The sequence below is a fragment of the Magnolia sinica genome, chromosome 9 (assembly GCF_029962835.1).
Source record: "Magnolia sinica isolate HGM2019 chromosome 9, MsV1, whole genome shotgun sequence".
Lineage (NCBI taxonomy): Eukaryota > Viridiplantae > Streptophyta > Magnoliopsida > Magnoliales > Magnoliaceae > Magnolia > Magnolia sinica.
The window spans coordinates 1,828,232-1,848,833 of NC_080581.1; the positions used below are offsets into that span (position 1 = coordinate 1,828,232).

Consider the following 20,602-nt stretch of genomic DNA (forward strand, 5'->3'; position numbering starts at 1 on the left):
AGTAAGCCTACAATGGTCCCAAGGTGCTTCCGTGGTGGTCCTACAATTCCACTAATTTATTTTTCGTTGGGGTCCTTACTCTTGCTCTGGTGGCGGACTCTTAGGAGTTTCAGCACCTGGTCAAGGGTTCAAGTACCCATAGGTGGTGAAATTCCACTATGGTGTGAGTGTATGGGGGCATGTGTAAGTGTGTTAAATTTTTTTTTTTAATTTGTTTTTGTTTCTTGTTGCTTACTTGAGTTTGATATTTGCCTCATTTTTATCCCACGCTATCAAATGATCTACCAAAAGAGATGAATGGGATGGATTTCTCAAAAGCATCCCATGCCCCATTAATGATTAAAAGGGCATTCAATCTACATTGTTTCATGTTATGTGATCTACTTGAGCTTTAGATCTCACTTTTTTTGGCCATTAACAGTGTACAACAGCACTCTTCATATTAGTGGTATGAAAAATTGTACAAAATGAGTTGTACGTACAAGTATGTCATGCATGATGACCCTATACACATCCTAATTAGTTGTGCCCTCGGCACCCTAGTGAATGAAAATTTTCTGATATGATCCAACCACGATCAAATCATCAACTATGACACATGTAGAGTTTGATGAGTGCAGGAGTGTAGACCATTATCCTCCACCAATCACCTAAATTCACTTCCCTCGTTCTTTGCTTAAACTCTAGCTAGGAATGGCATAGCTTACTTGCCGGCTTAGTAAGTCAATGGAGCCCACTATGATGTATGTGTTTTATCCACACCGTTCATCTGTTTTACCATCTCGTTCCAGTGCAAGATCTCAAAATCAAAGTATATCCAAATCTCAAGTGAGCTACATCACAAGAACTAGAGGGATTTGAATGCCTATAAGTTAAAAATTTCTTGGGTATAACAGAAGCTTTGGATCAAGCTGATGTTTGTGTTTTTTATTTATTCACGTTTCCGTGACCTTATAAATAAGTTGAATGAAAAATAAATATGACTGTGAGCTATAGGAAGGTTTTAACAGTAACAGTCATTATCTCCACTATTTACTTTGGTGTGGCCCACTTGAGTCTTGGATATGCTTCGATTTTGAGCTCTAGGAGTGCTTCAAATTTTGAGGTCATGCCCTATAATAACTTGGTAAAATGGATGGAGGTCATGGATAAGCCGCAAGATAACGGTGGACCCCACGTATCCTCTTGCATGTGTATGTAGTGATCTTCGTGCAACGAATGAACCCGCTGAAATGAGGAGAAAGGGAGGGCGGTGCTTTCATCTGGCAAAGGTAAAACCATACTGAGAAGGGGTTGAAAAATAGTTTCTGTGGGGTTGTGGGAAATAAAGGTAGGAGATATTCGGTCCATAGCCGCAAAAGCAAGCGGGCCATATGAAAAAATTGCTAAAAAAATAATAGTCAGCGAGCCGACGTGACGAAGACATTCATGCATCGCCTTTCAACGAACGGCCAAGATCACTCCGCTTATCCGATCCAACGGACAGATTCCTTCCTCCACTCCCACGCTACGTTTCCGAGCTACGTTTAAAATGCAGAGAATGGACGAGTCCTCTCTTTCTTTCTTCCGCGTAGATTCCAAGAGAACGCTGTCTGAGAATCCCCGCGAAATTTCTAGGGTTTTTCTCCACGTTTCCGCTCGCAGATTCGAAGATTTTCGACGGAATTCGTTGCAATTGAGGTGAGATTTTGTGTAATTCCGCGAAATATCTCTGATTTTTATTGAATCGTCTGTTCCAGGGAAAATCGCCTCCGATTTCTGTTTTGATTATTACGAGTTTTGCTGCAATCGAGGCGAGATTTTGTTTGATTCCACGAAATATCTTTGATTTTTGTTATTCTTGAGGAAATTGCGATTGATTTTTTGTTTGATTTCTCGAGTTTTGCTGCAATCGAGGTGAGGGTTTTTAATATTTATGGAGTTTTAAGAAATCGAGAATGCAAGGGGAGGTGAGAGTTATTCTTTTAAATTTAGGTGATTTTGTGGGATTTTTAGTTGAAAATTGTTGTTGTTGTCGTCGTTGAGGAATTTGCCTTCTAGTTTTTTTAATTACTTGTGTGGAGTTTGGTGCAAAAGAGCTGACATTTCTCCATCTTTTTTGGATTTTTTGGGAATTTGGAGTGATGCGATTTGTCCTTTCATTTTGCTGAGTGTTTTGGAGTATTGGATATTTGGGAGTTCTAGTTTCTTTTCTTATTGAGGGAAGGAGTTGAATATTTGTTTGATTGTAAGAATATTTAGCAATTGAGTTGAGATTCATCTTTATTTTTATTTTGTTGGGGTGAGATTCATTTTTGAGAATTTAACTTTTTTAGTTGAGGTATGATGAAGCTTCTATCCATTTAAATTGCTGAAAACTAAGGCAGTTTCTTTTTGTGTCATTGATATATATTTCCTATCCATCTGGGTCAAACTTCAAAGTCAAGTTGTGAATTAATTTTTGCCACAATGAGTGAGTCAATATCAGACGAATTTGGTAGGTGTGATTTAAATTACTTACTTTGATTTTTCTAGGCCTAATTTGAAAAATATCAGCAAAAGTTTGATTAGAACTCAGCAGATTGCTACTGAAATAGTTACTGGATGTCAATTCTTTGAAGATGCTCATTTTGGTAGGAATTTAATCTATTTGATGATCTTTTTTTAGTTTGGGAATGGCTTCTTTCGAATGAGCGTGAAGAGCACTGTTTTATTAAGGATTCTCATGCTAAATTTAGAAAAAAAGGTGGGTTTGATTGGAATAGTGATGTTTGAGGGTTGCTGCATGGATAACATTTTCAAAATATTAAATTTTAGTGGTGAATTTCATCTTGTTTTGATGTTGGGTATGCTAGTTAGAAAAACAAATGAAAAGCACTCTTTGGTTAAGGATTCTTCTCAAATCGAAAATTTGCCTGAAATTCGAGTGGTGGAGATGTTTGAGGTTAGAATAGGTGTGAATTTGTTAGTGCACTAATTTGAGCATCTTGTTTGTCAATTACATGAGTCCGTGTGTTATGTAGTTAGTTGAGCCCTTGGAAGCTGAAGACTGAAGTCACAAGAGGACATGAGCATCAATGAACATAGAACATGTAAATGAGGCGCCTTAGTAATCCTGGCCTTGACCAAAAACAACTCTTAAACCTTTAAATGATCATAATCTTAATAGGAAAACCTTGTGTGATCATCCCTTAACCTTATGAGACTTTTGAAACATGATAAGATAGGCTATAGAGGTTCCCAAGCTTCTAGAAATCTAAACTGCCCAAACTAGCAGTCTTGGTGGTGTGCTCGAACAAAAGCTTGATCGATTGAGTCGATCAACCGAACATGGCAAAAAACATCTAGCAACCTTTGGCCTAAAATATGAATTAATTCGGGTGCTTGAGACACGAGCTCGATCGATCGAACATGGTCGAACAGTCCAGCGAGTTCACTAGACCATTTTCGGCCAAGCTTGATTGATCGAAGGCTAGGATCGATTGATCGAGCCTAGCTGTTGGAGATCCGTTGGAGCCTTTTGTTATATATTTCTTCGGATCTTTGGGCAATGAGAGAGGTTTTCGGTGCAAATAAAAGAAGCTAGGTGTTTTCTAATTCATACCAAATATCCTAGACCACTATTCAAAGAGTTTCATGTCAATTTTCTTGTGATCATTTACTTTAATGAGCATTCCATGCTCTTATTCGAAGATATGGATGAACTCTCAACTTTCTAGAGATTAGACACTATGCTTATAGTTAAATCATTGTCTAAACTCTCTAGAAGACCCTTCTAGGTGAAGCCCTTAGGCATTACAACATTCTTATGAGTTGTAGGAGATTCACCCATCCTCCCATCATCTTGGTCACCTCTAAAGGAGCACTATATACATGGTGATTGATCTTAGAGCTGAAGCCCCGACAAAGCATCGATATCATGATTGGGGGAGCAAAGGGGAGCTGATTAAAGCACGAGAGAGTATCGATCAAGCAACCCAAGATGACGCATTAACGGGGCTCAATTCAACAAGTAAGTTTCATTGATTGAGTCCATGTACACTCCTTCCTTGTGTAGGATTGAGTGTAAGAGTTTGATTGCCAAACTTGATTAGGTTCTTGTGTGAGACATTGGTTTTTGTGTAGGACCTAAATCAAGTCCTTGTGTAGGCAACCAGACACGGGTGTGTATATATTAGTCTCCGAGGGAGCCTCCGACGAGAGTAAACGTAAGTTCTTGGATTAGTACAGAGGCTTGTGTCGAGCCTTTAGAAAACCATGTAAGTCTTCAAGGGAGCCGGTTCTTGTGTAAGATTGTAAAGGTTAGAGGTAAACCTTATTTAAAACCTCCGATAGTGAAATCCGGTACACTCATGGGTTGAGTGCGTCTGTTAGAAGTTGAGTAGGGAAACCGAACTACTATACATGCTTGTGTTTAGTATTGTCTTTGAGCACTTATTTAATTATGCTTATGTGATGAATTGATGAATTATATGTATGCATGATTAAATTAATGATAGGATTAGATAGGTAACACATCCCATACACACATGTACACTATCTTATATAAACTAATAGCTTAGCATGATGCATCTTTTGTAGTCTATGTTATTGGAACCACTAACGGCTTGGAAGCCTTAGTGTTAAATTTCTTTACTTAGTTTAATTTGGGAATTAGTTTAAGTAATTGGATTTAAATAGACATAATTTTTATTTGGTCCTAATCACCCCCCTTCTAGGACATAGCGATCACTCTATAGCTTCTATATGCTTCCGCACACATAATCGTGGTATCTTATTCCACAGAATTTCAGAATTGAGGCAATGGGTAATACTTTTAAGAAAACTTTACTGTTAGAATTCATCTTGTTTGATGTTTTATTTTGATTGTAGGTAGAGTGCTTAGAAGCACCAATGAAACAATACTATGTATTGGTGATTTTCCATGAGACAATCTGAGTTTATTGTGTATTTTTGTTGTTTCGTTTGGCAATTTGTATTGGATTTGAGCCTTCGATTGATGTTTAAACAATAATACTTCTTTGCCATCTTAATGAAGTTTGTCAATTATTGGAGGAAAAAGAATATATCTTTGCAAGGTGTTCTGTAATAATCTAGAATTTGAATCTATGGTGCATTCCATGTTGATTTTGGTTGCACAATTAGTTGATGTGTTCATTCTGACAAAGAAATATGTTTAACACATCTTATCCATGAGGTGGCCATTAAAACACAGTTTTCTTTTTCCTCAATTTCTTGCTTTTTGCCTGAGGCCTAGGTGTATCCTCTTTCTTAAGTATTTAGGGTTCATTTGGATGCGTGGATGACTGATGCAGCAAGTTCTATTAGTTTTGATCTAGATCCATCTGAAAAGATCTGGGTCTGAAATTTCAGCAGAGAAAACACAAAATATTGCCAAAAATATAAAGATAATGAATTGTGCGAGGATTCCTGTCTACTAGCTGCTATGCTGGTATTCACATGCATAAAACCCCCCATTTCTTCCACCAATCGAGCAAACATGCTATTCTCAAATTTTATTCATTGCGATCCTCCATAGATATGGCTGGATAACTTTGACTACTAAGTGTGCGGAGATGAGGACAACCGATAGATTGATTGGACCCTTCTAATCCAAAGATATGTCACACATGCAATAAATTGAAGCCACTCAATTGGGCCTGTAGGCCCACACAATCCAACTGGAACATAGATATGGTCTTCTTCTTCTTCTTCTTTTTTTCTTTCAAGATAACAATACTTTATTAAGAGGCCCCACCATTGCGAATGCAAAGGCAAAGAACAAAATTACAACCCAAACAACGAAAAATGATTACAAAGATCAGAGCGTGGATTTAATCTAGGTCTTCAATCATCCCATAGAGATCATCAACAGGGTCAAAGATTACAATATGGATGTTTCAGTGGTCCATGTCACTATGAGGAGATGGATCATTAATCACTGACCATCTCTTCAACTTGAACAGTTGGATCTTTGATCAGGACCCTTTCATGGCCCTAATCTAGGGTCGATATGCACTCTTAATGGTTGGATCTTAGATTGATCATTATCCAAAGTGATATTTTCTTTTGTAGCTGTCAATGGTAATTGTTCACTGAACCATGTTGATTTCAGTGATACAGGCAGAATCTGGAGATCTTGAGTCATCACCAAGCTTTCTAATAGAGACCAATAAAAGCTTGGTTCTTACCAACACTCTATAACCCTGCAAACTCAGATGGGATGGGGAAGCATTCAGAGAAGGCGCCTAAAAGTATTCACAGTTGCATTGATAATCTACCTGGACTATAAGGTCTGTCTTTTTTTCTTGATTAGTCAAGTCTAAATCTTCTTCTTTTTTTTCTTCTACTTGTCATGGAAACTGGCCGTACGTGTTTTATTGCCACAGGCAGTGCAGAAGAGAGGGAAATGGGTTAATAAAGCTAAAAAGGACATTATGTGGGAAAGAGCTCATGAGCGCAATGCAAAACGTGTACTCAGTTTGATGGTAGAGTTGGAAGGGTTGTGGGTAAAACTTGGTCAGTATTTATCTACACGTGCAGATGTGCTTCCTGAGGCCTATATATGTCTTCTCAAGCAATTGCAAGACTCTCTTCCTCCTCGTCCTTTACGAGAGGTGATTTCAGACAGCTTCAATTCTTACCCTGTTGACCTATGCTTTTACATCCAAAACTAGAAAATAATTTAAACCTAGTACTTTTGTTCCTTTTCTTGGATGATTTTGTAACTCCCAAATCCCAAGCAAACATCTTTATATTGCAACTTGCAACACCAGTTTATGATATATCTCACAAATTCCTAACAACTCTCCAGTTGATTCCATGTTCAGTTTTTTTTCCCCCCCTTAGTTTAAAGTTCCTTACATATTATTAGAAGTTTGGTTGAAGTTTAGTTCCATTGACTCTTCTGGAACTTTCAAAATTCCAGGCCTAGATATTTGCAAAACAAAACCAGTGTGGGTTCTTGCCTTTTGGCTTTTCGATTTTCAATTCATTTAAAATCTAATATAATTTGGGAGGTCCAATAAAATGTCCAGTTCCCCAGTTTCTCATCTGAAGTTTTTGTTCTTTAAAGGAACAATCATAAGAGGGGCAGAGATTCTTCACTATGAAGAGATGTTCTAGAAACTCCTAACAAAAAGCTTTGTTTTAATTTTTAAATTCAACTCTGAAGTTATTCCTTCTTTTTACTGATGACGACTTTATTATAAATAAAATTGAGACAACCATGGGGATGGTAGAGATTGCATATGAGAAGATGATATGGAAATTCCTTCCCTAGCAATATTATACACTATCTTATTAGCCTCAGGATGAAAATGAGAAAAGAAACCTGAATGATTCTAACCTGATCCATATCCAATCAGTTGAAATTTTGGCAGAAATGAGATTCTTTCTTCTTCTTCGTAGAAACTTATTTTTAAGACAATGGGCTAGTTTGACCGGCAATTGCTGTTTCAACAGGTTTGCCAGACCATAGAGAAAGAATTGGGGAAGCCCATGGATGCTCTTTTCGTAGATTTTTCTGAAGAACCTCTTGCCACTGCATCTGTAAGATTCTTAGACTAAAGTTGATAATGACAACGAGTATTGTTATCATCATGTAATTGAGATAATTATTCTCTTGAAGTTACTGCAAGTGGTTGCTGGAATAATAAGTTTCTTGTGCATTAATATTTCGCAATGCAGATAGCGCAAGTTCACCGTGCGACTCTCAACAATGAGCGGGAGGTGGTTGTTAAAGTCCAACATGAGGGCATCAAGGAGGTCATATTAGAGGTAACTCACGTTTTTAATATTAATATGATTTGGATGAGAAGTAAGCTAGCAGTCATATTTTGGCATAAAACTTATCTCAGGACTTGAAGAATGCAAAGTCAATAGTGGACTGGATAGCATGGGCTGAACCGCAATATGACTTCAACCCAATGATAGATGAGTGGTGCAAGGAGGCACCAAGGGAACTTGACTTCAACTCTGAAGCTGGTATGCTTTGGTCTGGTCTGCCTCAATATTGTAAATTATTTAGTTAGTCTTGTCTTTAGTGTGAGAAAGAAGATTGATTGCCTCCTGCAAACTTGATATGCAATGCTTCTCAACATGAAGTTGTTGCATTTCTGTCTGGCATCTGTATGATTGAATTGGCACGATTGATATTCTTTTGCGGCTGCAGAAAATACAAGATCAGTTTCTAAAAATCTAAGTAAAAGCAAGCAGGATGATGCCACTCCAGGTAATCGTGTGGATGTGCTGATTCCAGAAGTTATCCAGGTATTGACCTGTGGTTAACACCTTGCCCGCATCAATTATCTCAATTTAGAATGTGGTAGGATGCTCCCTTATAATTCTACTCATCAATTATTCCTTTTCTTTTGGTTCTTCCTCGTAGTCATCTGAAAAGGTCCTTATTTTAGAATATATGGATGGGATTCGTCTAAATGACCATGAATCATTGGAGGCATTTGGCGTAGACAAACAAAAGATTGTTGAAGAAATCACTCGTGCATATGCTCACCAAATATACGTTGATGGACTTTTCAATGGTGATCCTCATCCAGGTATGCGTTCTCTGTCATGTTCCTGTTGTGGCGGTGTTATCATTTTGTTAGATTATCCTCACATCACCATCAAGATGGACGTTGTTTGGTTGTAGTTGTATACCATTATGGGCCATGTTGCGTTCTTGTAGGGAATTTTCTTGTGAGCAAGGAACCTCCTCATCGCCCCATTTTGCTCGATTTTGGGCTGACGAAGTCAATATCAAGCTCTATGAAACAAGCCCTGGCAAAAATGTTTCTGGCATGTGCTGAGGTTTGTACAATCCACATGTATTTTGAAACAATCTGATGTTAAATAGGAATGATTAAAATAGAGAAAATATAATATTAGAAAATAAATTATATTCGAATTTTGTAATCAGAAAGACTCCTAGCAACCCTGGAACTAAACCAAATAACAAACCAGCATAATTATAAAGTGGCTCTAACTGAAAGAAAGTCTAAATAAAAAGTCATTTTGCCTTTAACAATAAAAACCTAAATGCCACACCTAAAACTGTAAAATAACAAATAGGTCTAATCATGTAACTAAAGATGTACCCTATGATACCAGAACTTTCCAGAGTGTCTAAGTTGAAAAAAGAAGAAGAAGAAGAAAGAAAGAGTTATCTGAGCTGGAGACTGGGATACTCAGGTAAGGGTAGGGATAAAAATTCCCCTTCCCTGAGACTTGACTCCAATTCCACTAGGATTTTGAATTCTAGAATTGTTAATTAACTAGAAATTATGGTGAATCAACCAATTGGGAAAAATTTTAGGTACGCAATTTACAGAAATAATACTCATGAGTAGTACTCAATTCTTTGTCATGCCTGTACTCTTAAGAATTTTGATTTCAAGGGTTCAACTACCTGATACTTGTGTACTCAACACCTGTACCCATCTACTCAGATAACATAGGTCATTCCCAGATTAATGTCTATGACTGAAATTTGGTTCTTGTTGACTATAAATCTAAGGATGCTCCATGAAAATCAGATTCACAAGTGTCTTCCTACCTGTCTGATTGTGCCCACATCAAATCCTTGAGAACTGTTTTTGGGGAAGCCTTTCAGGCTTCCTACGCACCCATTTCTGTTCTGATAATCTTCGTGCACTTGTCCTTTTCCTATCCCTTTATCCTATTTCTGTTGCTTCTCTAATTCTGTCGATTTGTCTGCTTATGTTTTTTTTTTTTCTTTATCCCATCATGTGAAAAATTATCTTCCAATCTGGTTCCTGTTTCCATCTAACATATCTCTATTTTTACAACCACAGGGATTAGAGAATTTTCTTGGATTTCCCAAATTGAGGACCAATTCCCTTTACTGTGATGGTCTATATTTTTGGCCACTTGCCAATCTTGGAAATTTTCTCACACTCCTTTCCATATTGTAGTTTCAAATGTTATTAGGTGTTGAGTTTGGCTAATTTCTGAGCTAAAAGAGAAAAGTTCACTCCATCACATTGGTTGTTTCTAATTACTCCATGTCTCTACAATCGATTGCCAGACAAGATGTGCTTGAATAATCTAGATTCAAAATTTCAGAAGACTTCTCAAAATATCATTTATATGATTTTTCTTATCTGTTATGTTTAGCGTGAATTGTACTTCCTTTCTTGTTTATCTTCAAACCAAGTACCTGCCTTTGTCTTTTTCATAATTATTTTTGCTTTATCCCTTTTGAATAAGAATTTTTTTACAATGCACGTGGTGGCAGGGGGACCAAGTAGCACTTTTGTCTGCATTTGCCGAGATGGGACTTAGGTTACGCTTGGACCTGCCGGAACAGGCTATGGAAGTAACCGGTGTATTCTTCCGCACCTCAACACCAGCAAAAGAAGCTCTTGTGAGTGTGCTTGAGGCCTGCTTCTTAGATAGACTACTCAACTAAAGTCATGCCTTATGTCCATTCTTTGCTTCTGTTTAGGAAAACATGAAATCTCTGGCCAATCAAAGAACGAAGAACATGAAGATCATCCAAGAAAAGACGAAACTTGGGAAAAAGGAACTAGCACGGTTTAATCCTGTGAGTCCAAATTTCTTAAACTTTCTACTCACTAATTTCTTATCCTTGAATTGTTTTATCGATATGTAACAAATGCTTGAGGATCCAGCTTCACATGCATCCATATTGAGGGACCTACAAACTCTATTTCCCAGGTTGATGCTTTTCCAGGTGATGCTGTTATATTCATGCGGGTTATAAATCTGCTTCGAGGCATGTATTGAAACTCTCTTGTTCCTTGTATCATTGTCAAATATTGGTTTTATCTGTTTAGTTTGTTTACTGCAATAATCTACATTCTCCAGGGCTTTCGTCCCTTCTAAACGTCAGCATAGTTTATTTAGACATCATGAGGCCATTTGCCGAGTCTGCTCTACGAGGGTGAGTTTAATGTTGCAGGCAGATTGTCAATGTGCCTTTTTTTTTTTTTTTGATGAAGGTTCTTCTAACAGATCATGGTTAAATACATGCCTTATACTTTTCTCTCCTTCTCATGTTGGACTTTTACATTGATTTTATTGGAAGCAGAAGTATTAGAACTGGATCTGCAATGGATGCACAGTGGATCTATAACACACCTGTTCTGTCTGATGTGGAAGCCAAGCTGAGGAAACTGTTAGTTGAGCTTGGAAATGATAAAATACTTGGAATTCAGGTAAAATATGAAATCAAATTGTAGCCATATGATAGGATGCTACCCTTTTCCTACATTATCCATCTCTGATTATCTATTTATCAGACTATATTCTGCACTGATCTTAATGGTGTTTTTTTTTAAAAAAAAGTTGCTTGTTTGGTCGTTACATCCCCTTGCTGTTATTCTTTTCCTCACCTGAATTTTGTGAATTCAGCATCTCCAAATGGTTAATTGTGATTCATTAATTAATTTATTTTTACTTCAGATTATTTATTTATTTTTTCTGGAAATTGAGATTGGACACTGATAAAACTTAAATGCTTTCTCTAATCTGTTGCCATGTCTCGATTTGACTAATCCCTTGTGAAGAACTGCATAGGAGAATCCTATACTGTTAGTTGACATATTTCCGATTCATGAATGGTTTATTTTTTCAGTCTAAATTGTAACTAGGGTGTATTGTTGTCCAATTCTTATCTTTTTAATTCTGTTATCGGCTTTTGATGATACAAAATCATTTTTGCCCCTTAAAATTTCACATGCAATGAGGAAATCATGTCCAAGGGCACTTTTGTGATGTTGCATTTATGTAAATGTCCACTAGGAACCAATCAAGTTGCCTCAACTTATCCAGACACCAGTTTAATTCCATGACGACTTTATTTCTTAAATAACTCACGATTGTTGACTTAAGTCTATTGCACGCTTTTAAACATCTCACATAAAACTTTTGTAAGATGACAAAATTAGGGATTTGTTGATTTATTCACAATGGCATGTGATGAGTTTTTGGCAATATACTGTTTGGATGCATGTAGTTGGTTCTTTCCTCATTATTCTTGAGTTTTTCTTGCAGATACATTTTAGGATGTCTTTATCTGAAATCAGTTCTTTCAGTATTGTTCAATTTAATTATTTCCTAAAGTGCTACTAATGAAAATGGCTGTTACTAGTTTTTTTGGTTCATTCCATTAAAATTCTGGATGATTTTGTTTCATTTTAGGTATGCGCCTACAAGGATGGAAGGGTTGTAATAGATTCTGCTGCTGGCATGCTTGGAAGATACGATCCTCGGCCTGTTCAGCCAGATACCCTGTTTCCAGTTTTCTCTGCAACAAAGGGGATAACTGCAGGAATGTTACATTGGCTTGTTGATAATGGGTATGGTACAATGTCCAGTGTCTTTCTAACATTAAATTCCATGTCTCCTGGTACATAGTTTTTCTGTTAGAGGAAGGCAGCCCCTAGAGGGGTCCTTAGTATGGCGAGGCATGCCTTCGCCCTCCCCTTGTGATGGTTGGTCTTACCAACTCCTATTCTCCCTCACATATTGCTCTCCCCCTTATATTTTTGATGCAGGACCGATGCATGAACCAATTAACATGTGAGATCAAGTAGTAGAATTAAGATAATTAACAAAAAAAAAAAACACAAGCATTGCTATAATAATCACGAATCCCATGAAAACCAAAAGAACATTATGCATAATCCTAGCCCAAGTCACCAACATTGTCACACAAGATCATTATATAAAAAGAAACTCGGATCTAATAGATGTAGGGACATCCAATTAGCATAGGGTATAATCTATTTTAAAATAGAAAACTTGATACAAGTATACAACCTAGGGTAAAAATTAGGATTTGGGTAATTTGGGAAAGTAGGAAAGTTAGGAATTTTAGATTTAGGGTTAGGGTTTCGGGAATGTAAATAGGTAAAGGAAAGATGGGTTTAGGAGAAGACGAATGCTTAGGTTGGGGAATCGAAGATCTTGAAAAAAATACCTTGATGGAGGGAAAAAGAGATGATGGTGTGGGGATATATGGAGACCTCACACTTTCATTGATGAAAATTAGTCTCGCACCGATCTTCCTTCCAAATCGCATGGAAGTATCTTCAAATCGCATGAAGATGGAAGAAGAAGAAAGCAAGAGCTTTTTCTCTCTTTTATTTATTTATTTATTTTATTTATCACAAAATCCAATGAGGGAGAGGTTCACACGCCCACCCTCTTTTATAGCTTTAAGAAGTTCAAAGTTTGCAATAAATACCATGTTTTGTGAATTTTGACAAAAATATTCATAATCTAACTAAAATCAACTAAAAACACTCATAATGGTGTCCAAACATAACATGAACAAAACTAAATCGTATAAGCTGATAAAATCTAAGAAAAACTAGTGTGGATGCTCCATGATTAATGGCCCAATCACGTGATCCAACGGCCCGATCATCATGTCCATCCAATCCAACGATCTAGATCACTCCATAAAGCAGCCCATGTGCATCTTCCCAGTACGGGGTTTTCCAGATTCTCGCGCATGCACATTGGTTCTTCAACACGATCATAGGTACTCGTCTAGCCATGGGGAAATCAGTGTGGCCCGCTTCCTCTGATACGTACGCAAAGGTGTACGTGTAGTGATGTCCTCATCAATTTTTCTCCCTCTTATCTTCTATTATCACTATTCACATTAAGTTGAGGGAGGGAGGGAGGTTCTTGATTGCGCGACTTGTCGCTGACTACTGGCTGCATATTTTCTATGCACATTTTTCGGTTGTGCTAGTATTGCATCAACAGATGCTTGTTGTGCAAATACTCCTTGTTGCTCAAGGTCTATCGAGTGCCAAAATGTCGCGGTGTGATACCGCACTATATGCACTGCAGCTTATCGGTCGCATCTCATTGTCGTTAGAGCTCACGTCGTGGCTGCCCAACCATGTTGTGCTGCCGTGTGTTTCCTACTGCATGTCACGCATGTCACTTGCCGCATGACAGCTCTATTGTGTAGATCTATTTGTGAGAGCCAATTCTACTGGCATCTGCAACCGGTTAAGCATTAACCAGGCATGTAAGCCCCAAGAGATCTTGTGAGAACCACATGTGCACGAGCATAATATCTGAGTTATTCTTTTGACATCACCTGGCCATTGCTATGGAGGGATTTCCTTATTGTCCTTTTCAACTTCGAACACTTCTATTGCACCCATTTCAGTAAGTGAAGACTTTTGGGCCAAACCAATAATGACTGTATTCCCCTTTGCGAAATGGATTGTCTTTAGCTCAAACCACTGATGATAGTTGCACATGATATTAAAATGGTATAAATTCAAATGGTCTTTTTTTCCGATCAACTGATTTAAGACCCTCTCTCACCAAATATATGATAACCCATGGTATCTAAATCTATTATTCTGGGCATGCGAGAGATCCATAGCAGATTGGGACACATAGGAAAAGTCAGTGATAGGATTAGTGCAGGACGGGTTGCTAGGAAGATTGACTGAAGTGAACTTGCTGTTCTGTGAGTATTGTATGTAAAAAAGGCAACCAAGAAACCTTTCCAAAGGCAGCAAAATCGAATGAACTTTGGCAGATAATTCACAATGATACATTTGAGCTATAAGTGTACGAGCGCAAAACAGATCTCAGTAATTTACAAACTTTATTGATGATACTCGCTGTACGGGAATGTGTATCTGATCTTTCGAAAGTTTGAAGCACTCGATTGTTTTCGAAAATGAAGAACTGAAGGGAGAACTAGCTAGAGAAGAAACTTAAAGTGTTGAGAACGGGCGAAGGACAAAAGCAATGCTAGAAATCTTCACCAATATCTCCCAATATGATATTGAATGCCATAACTCTATCTGGTATTTTACTTCTTATTAGAGCTGTTGGGATATCTGTGTACGGGATGACATAATCAGTTACCTGATGCAATGCAAGGTCATGTGTGTCTGTGGATGGGATTTTCATTTGTCACAAGGACTTAATCGTCCAGTCGTGACCTGTGAGAAGCAAATTAAGTTTCCAATAGTCTAATTGACAAGAAAGTAGAACAACTTTATTTGTCAGGCAGGCTTTCCCTCTTTGTAGAGAAGCTTTCTTATTAATAGAATTCTATTCATCAAAAGAAAAAAGGGGAAAAACTTGTGCGTTGAAATCTGGTTTTCTTTGGGGTAAGCAGGCACTTCAGATCTTCTGTTATGTGTATTACTATTCACTAAAATTGGTTCAAGGACTTGGGACTGCCCACTCTGAGCATTTGGTGGTGAAAATTAGAACCATTCAGTTTGGTATTAGATGATCTTGCAAGGCAGGAATGGACAAGAGAGTACTGCGGCTTTTGATGAGATGTTTTAAGTTGCAGACCGTGGCAGTGTTTTTTGTCTGAGGAGACATAAAAACCAGAATATCTAAATTGCTGACCGATGCTTTCACACTCTAGAAACTTTTTAACCAGAGGAGGCTGTGGAAATTCAAGGAATTGCCAACAAAATCTAAAAACAAAATACCGAATAGGAATTCAATTATTGGGTTTGTTCTTAACCTCCATATGGCAGTGCTTGTCTCTAATGAAGACCCTCTGATTCTTACGTTCTAGTGCCTGTTGTAAATTTTCTGGTTAAAAAGCAGGGTTTATTCAACTCTTAAGAGACCCAAGTCAACCTGAAACTTGGCCAAATGCTCGATTTAGTTTAAAGGAATCTTTTTTTTTTTTGTGCGTGCGCATGTGTGTTTACTTTGTTTTAAAACAAAATCTTGATCTAGTCATCTCAGGGAGTTTTTTGAGCATTCAATCAAGTGTTTGAACCCTGGTTTAACTTGTAGATGCTTCTACCTTTGTTCAAATAGAAACAACATCACTAGACATCCTGTACTGCATTTTGTGCTGAATTGTGGGGATATTTGTTTATTTATTTTGAATGGCTTTGGAACTTTTGATTTGTTGTTTATCCAATTTTGAAAACCAACCAACCTGTCGAAGTTTTTGAATTCTGGAAATAGGGATTATCTGTTTTGAATGTTCCCTTGCAGGAAGCTGAAGTTAGAGGAAAATGTCGCCAATATTTGGCCCGGCTTCGATACCAACAGGAAAGATCTAATAAAGGTATAAGTTTCTTGCTGAAGTTGTTGCAATACCATCTCAGTATTAACTCAGTAATTTTCTTCCGTTTTGTGTTTCTTTTACTATTTTAGGTTCACCATGTGCTTAATCATACATCTGGTCTGCACAATGCATTGGCTGATGTCTCAAAGGAGAATCCTTTGTTCATGTGTGAATGGGATGAATGTTTGAATCGTATTGCTACAGAAACCCCTGAAACTGAACCTGGGCACGAGCAACTGTATCACTACTTGTCTTTTGGTTGGCTTTGTGGTGGAATTATAGAGGTAATCTCCTCTTCTTACTTTAGCATGCTCAAATTGTATGAAGATTTACCTTCGATTCTTTTACAATTTTATAACGTCAATTCTTCAAATTAGAAAGGATTTCTAATTGGGCCCAATTTTGGTTTGCAAACATGAAGGGAAATGGCATGTACCCCGTTTTTTTTTTATATACAGACATCCTTTCTTCCTGCTTTTGGTGTTGCAATAGTTCTGAAGTGTACTATTCTATTAACAATGAAGAAAGTAAGGGTATATGGATCAAGAGGATTGTACATACCTGCTTCCATATGACAATGCTTATGGTTTCTTAGAAGAAAGTTGAAAAGCTCCTGAACTTCCAAATGATAAGAAAATCACAATGGAAGTATTACTATGGGAGTATTTACAATGGTTAGGCTCCTGGGTTTTTGGTTTTTTTTTTTTTTTTTTTTTTTTAAGGCTCCCATGTCATTGATTTGAGATATTCTAGTAATTACTTTTCTTGGTGTCTTTTCCCATCCTCGGCTCTCAGTTTGGCTAGTTAGTTAATTCAAGTTACTCTTGTGTGTGTGTGTGTGTGTTTTTATGATAATGCATTCGGGTGGAACAGCATGCATCTGGGAAGAGATTTCAAGAGGTCCTGGAAGAAGCAATCATTCACCCACTCAACATCGAAGGCGAGCTATATGTTGGCATTCCTCCCGGTACAACTGAAACTCTTTTTTTTCTCTCCGTTCATGTGCCCTTGATTTGTACCCATCATGCACCATCGATGCATACCTGTACAAGTAGCATGTATGCATATAAGCACCATCCACTAATTGCATACATGTGTTCGTAGCAAGGTTTTAGGACTCAGCTGAGTCCCGTGCAACCAAGGTTACAAGTATCATCCGAAATGGGTACGTATCGCTTGATATGTGCTGGTATTGCCCATTAATTATACGGCTGTATCGGCCCAAAACAACCCGATCCAGGTTGCTATATCAGTGATGTACAATACGGTACCTGATACATGGTAAGACCTGATCCGGTTTTACATGATGCATCACCCTCAACACAGGGCGAGTTGCGACTTGACCTGAGACTGAACAATTCGGTCTGAGTCAGCCGAGTCTTAAAACCATGGTTGGTAGCTTCAATCAAAGGTCTATCTTACAAAACATTCCAATCTCACTCGGATTTTTATTCTTTTTTATTTTGGCAATAAAATCTCAGTTGTCATTTTCCAGTGTTATGTTTGAACTTTTCTCTTGCTGATGTACAGTTTTCACCCATGTCCAATGGGGTTTCAAGTTCCAGTTATTAGGTGGGACTCAACTTCATCACTAACAAACTTGAATGTCCTCTCAGGTGTAGAATCTCGACTAGCAACTCTCACTCTCGACACAGATGATCTCAACAATCTTACCGGGATCAATGGCCACCGACCGGAACTTCCCTCTACCTTCCAAGCAAGCAACTTATCAAACATTGTGTCAACCCTCCCTGTCATCTTCAACACCCTAGCTGTGCGTCGTTCTATCATTCCTGCTGCCAATGGGCACTGTTCGGCTCGTGCATTGGCACGATACTATGCGGCACTCGTCGCCGGTGGTCTCGTCCCGCAACCGCACACACCTTATGAGCCGCCTCTTGGCAGCCACCCCCACATCCCAAAGTTACCTTCCTTGCAACCTCAAAAGAAGAAAGGAAGCAAAAGCAAGGAAGTAGCTGTTCCAAAGAACACTCTAGACACCATAACTAATAATCTCACTAACCCTAAAAAACATAGTCGAAGTAAAAGCAAGGATAGTGATACTACTAATGATACTGGCAACTGCAGTACAGACAACATCAATGGCAGTAGCAGGCAAAGAGGTGATAGGATTTTTAGTAGCCCAAGAATTCATGATGCATTCTTGGGTGTGGGCGATTATGGAAATTTGACTTTGCCGAATGGGAAATTTGGGCTTGGGTTTACCAGGCTTAGCTGCAGCGATGGATCGTTGACGGGTTTTGGGCACTCAGGGATTGGTGGGTCAACAGGTTTCTGCAACATTGAGCATGGATTCGCAATGGCGGTGACTGTCAATAAGATGTCTCTTGGAACTGTTACCAGAAAAATAATTCAGCTGGTATGCTCAGAGCTAAATGTGCCTTTGCCTGATGAGTTGTCCAGATCTGGGGAAAACGGGCCGGATATGCAGCCAAACTTAGGGAATGCCTTGATTAATTAGCAAACCAGATTCTTTTCCCAACAGCACCTTTTTTATTTGTACGGTGCTTGGTCAATACTTCCATCCATGGAAGCAAATCTCAGGCAGTTTTTCCATTGCCTGTTGTTGCATTGGGTAAAACTGAAATTTTGCCATTTCAAATTTCTACATGACATTTTTGTGTGCTATATGTAAAATGAATTATATTCCTTTATGGGCCCACCTGAGTTATGGGTCAATGTCTCATCATCATCATCTTCATCTTTAGCCTTATGGGACCATGTCTGCTTCCCAAAATATATCAATATCTTTGTCTGATGCGTTGATATCTATTTTCATGCATTACAAGTGCATCATGGATTATAATCTCTCTTTCGCGTTTACACTAATTTTGTAGTAATGTACTCATTGCCAGTGGCAGAAAGGTGTAAATATGCTTTGGCCGTTTTTTTTCTTTTTCGTTTGTCATTAGATGTCCATGAAATTCGAAAACCTCATAATTGCACAAAAGACAGTTTGGTAAAATGTCTATGATGTCCAGAATCTGTCCTTGAATTAATTGGACAATCTGTAAATTTGCCCATAAGAACAAACGTAAATATATTACATAGAGTGATTGCTATGTACTTCACAACGTTGTGAACCAGTTACTGCCCAAAACGATTCAACACGTGTTAGAAACCAGGGTGCTGCTACCGCATTCAATGGTGGGAAACTCGTGACCACGTTTTCTGGTATAGCCCACTCGAGTTTAAGATTTACCTTGTTTTACGGCTGATGCTTTTCATACATGAGGTGGCACAACATATCTTCAAGTGGTTTGAATAGAATCATCATGGTAGGCTCCACAGTGTTTGTTGTATGGCTATCTCAATAGTGCCACTGGCTATATGCAATATGCAAAGAAGACAGCAAGCTAGTGGCGCTACATAGGTGGTTTGTGGATAAAAATTTAAGCTATTGTGTGAATTTTTTTTTGGGTGAAATCTGAAATATTTGACTGACTACCATATTGTTAAGTGTGCTAAATATCACTATTCTTGTTAGAAATGTCTTCCCATGTCCTTTGAATATCCAATGATCTCTGCTCCACGAAAATTAATTGCTGAGTGCAAAAATGCCCAAAAGCTACCAGCATTTTATATTTATATATATATATATATAACAAACTGATGTAGGCAAGTATGCAAGGTGTGTCAATGCGCAAAACATTCCATGTAGATAAACATTGCTCCCGATTTTGACAAGAGCACAATTTGGCCATCTTGCTAATGTATGCAAGACGTACTTTCACCCTTTGATGCATTCTTCACGTTATGTGGGTAGGGTATGCAACTGCATTTCGCTGAAGTCATTTCGATAGTAGGTTTGACCACTAATGATCAAGTGGACAGCACGACTGCCGCATGGGTGACACCTCCCCAAAATGGAAGGCTTATTGGGCAGTCATTATATAACAATATGATTGGTCTCAAGAAGCAAAAGCTTAGCTCAAAAAAATGAGTTACACTCTAGACATTGTATTTCAATGGAATATTTTTTTTTTTTCAAAAAAAGGAAATCAGGCCCTCACGGTCCAAGCAAGACAATTTTCTGCCTATAGCTCTCAAAATAACCATCACATTTGTCACATGTACGTGGGAAATAACCCGATCTTTCTTCAAATAACCTGATCTTGTGTGAAAGGAGGGTCTCTGGCAGGGCCGGCAATGGGGGATTTTGTACTAACCAGGGCACGCCTATTCAAAGACAATGATTTTGCCTGGCTCGGGTGTGGACCATTGCCAGCCCGTCTTTAGCATCCCACGGCATGGAAGTCCATGTAAGCCAGCCCATGGTTCAGAAATCCAGACCATTAACCTGCTGGGCGTAGGCATTGATGGGAGATGCTTTTGACTTTGTAATAAATTGTTGCATACAAATACATAGCTTAAATACAAAACATAAACAACAACAATAAAAGATTCCGAGTACCCACATCCAACCGGTAGAAAGGGCAATGTTTGGATGAGCTGGCCCATCCAGGGTTCACAGATCAAACCAATCATCAAGGGAATCAAACGCAACAAGAAAAATAATTCCTTAAA

General features: G+C 38.2%; 1 protein-coding gene across 2 annotated transcripts; it reads left to right on the forward strand.

The window, feature by feature from the left end:
- Window positions 1-1,379: 1,379 nt before the first annotated feature.
- On the forward strand, window positions 1,380-18,883 carry LOC131256618 (uncharacterized). 2 transcript variants are annotated; one of them, XM_058257548.1, is made up of 19 exons: window positions 1,380-1,680; window positions 6,095-6,272; window positions 6,369-6,596; window positions 7,444-7,530; window positions 7,669-7,758; window positions 7,839-7,965; window positions 8,153-8,250; window positions 8,369-8,537; window positions 8,669-8,790; window positions 10,238-10,366; window positions 10,448-10,546; window positions 10,681-10,738; window positions 10,831-10,906; window positions 11,054-11,180; window positions 12,166-12,323; window positions 15,982-16,054; window positions 16,144-16,338; window positions 16,928-17,021; window positions 17,671-18,883. In XM_058257548.1, exons 2-19 carry the CDS (start codon window positions 6,198-6,200, stop codon window positions 18,534-18,536), a joined length of 2,871 nt encoding a protein of 956 aa, XP_058113531.1. In that variant the 5' UTR covers window positions 1,380-1,680; window positions 6,095-6,197; the 3' UTR covers window positions 18,537-18,883. The 2 variants fall into 2 exon arrangements, with proteins under 2 accessions (XP_058113531.1, XP_058113532.1); XM_058257549.1 differs by having other exon boundaries at window positions 6,107-6,272.
- The last annotated feature ends 1,719 nt before the right edge of the window (window positions 18,884-20,602 follow it).

Coding starts and splice junctions, on each gene's coding strand:
- LOC131256618 (XM_058257548.1), top strand. CDS start 6,198: ATGGGATGGGGAAGCATTCAGAGAAGGCGCCTAAAAGTATTCACAGTT. Junction 7,531..7,668: donor AACCTCTTGCCACTGCATCT/GTAAGATTCTTA, acceptor TTCGCAATGCAG/ATAGCGCAAGTTCACCGTGC. Junction 16,055..16,143: donor ACAGGAAAGATCTAATAAAG/GTATAAGTTTCT, acceptor TTACTATTTTAG/GTTCACCATGTGCTTAATCA.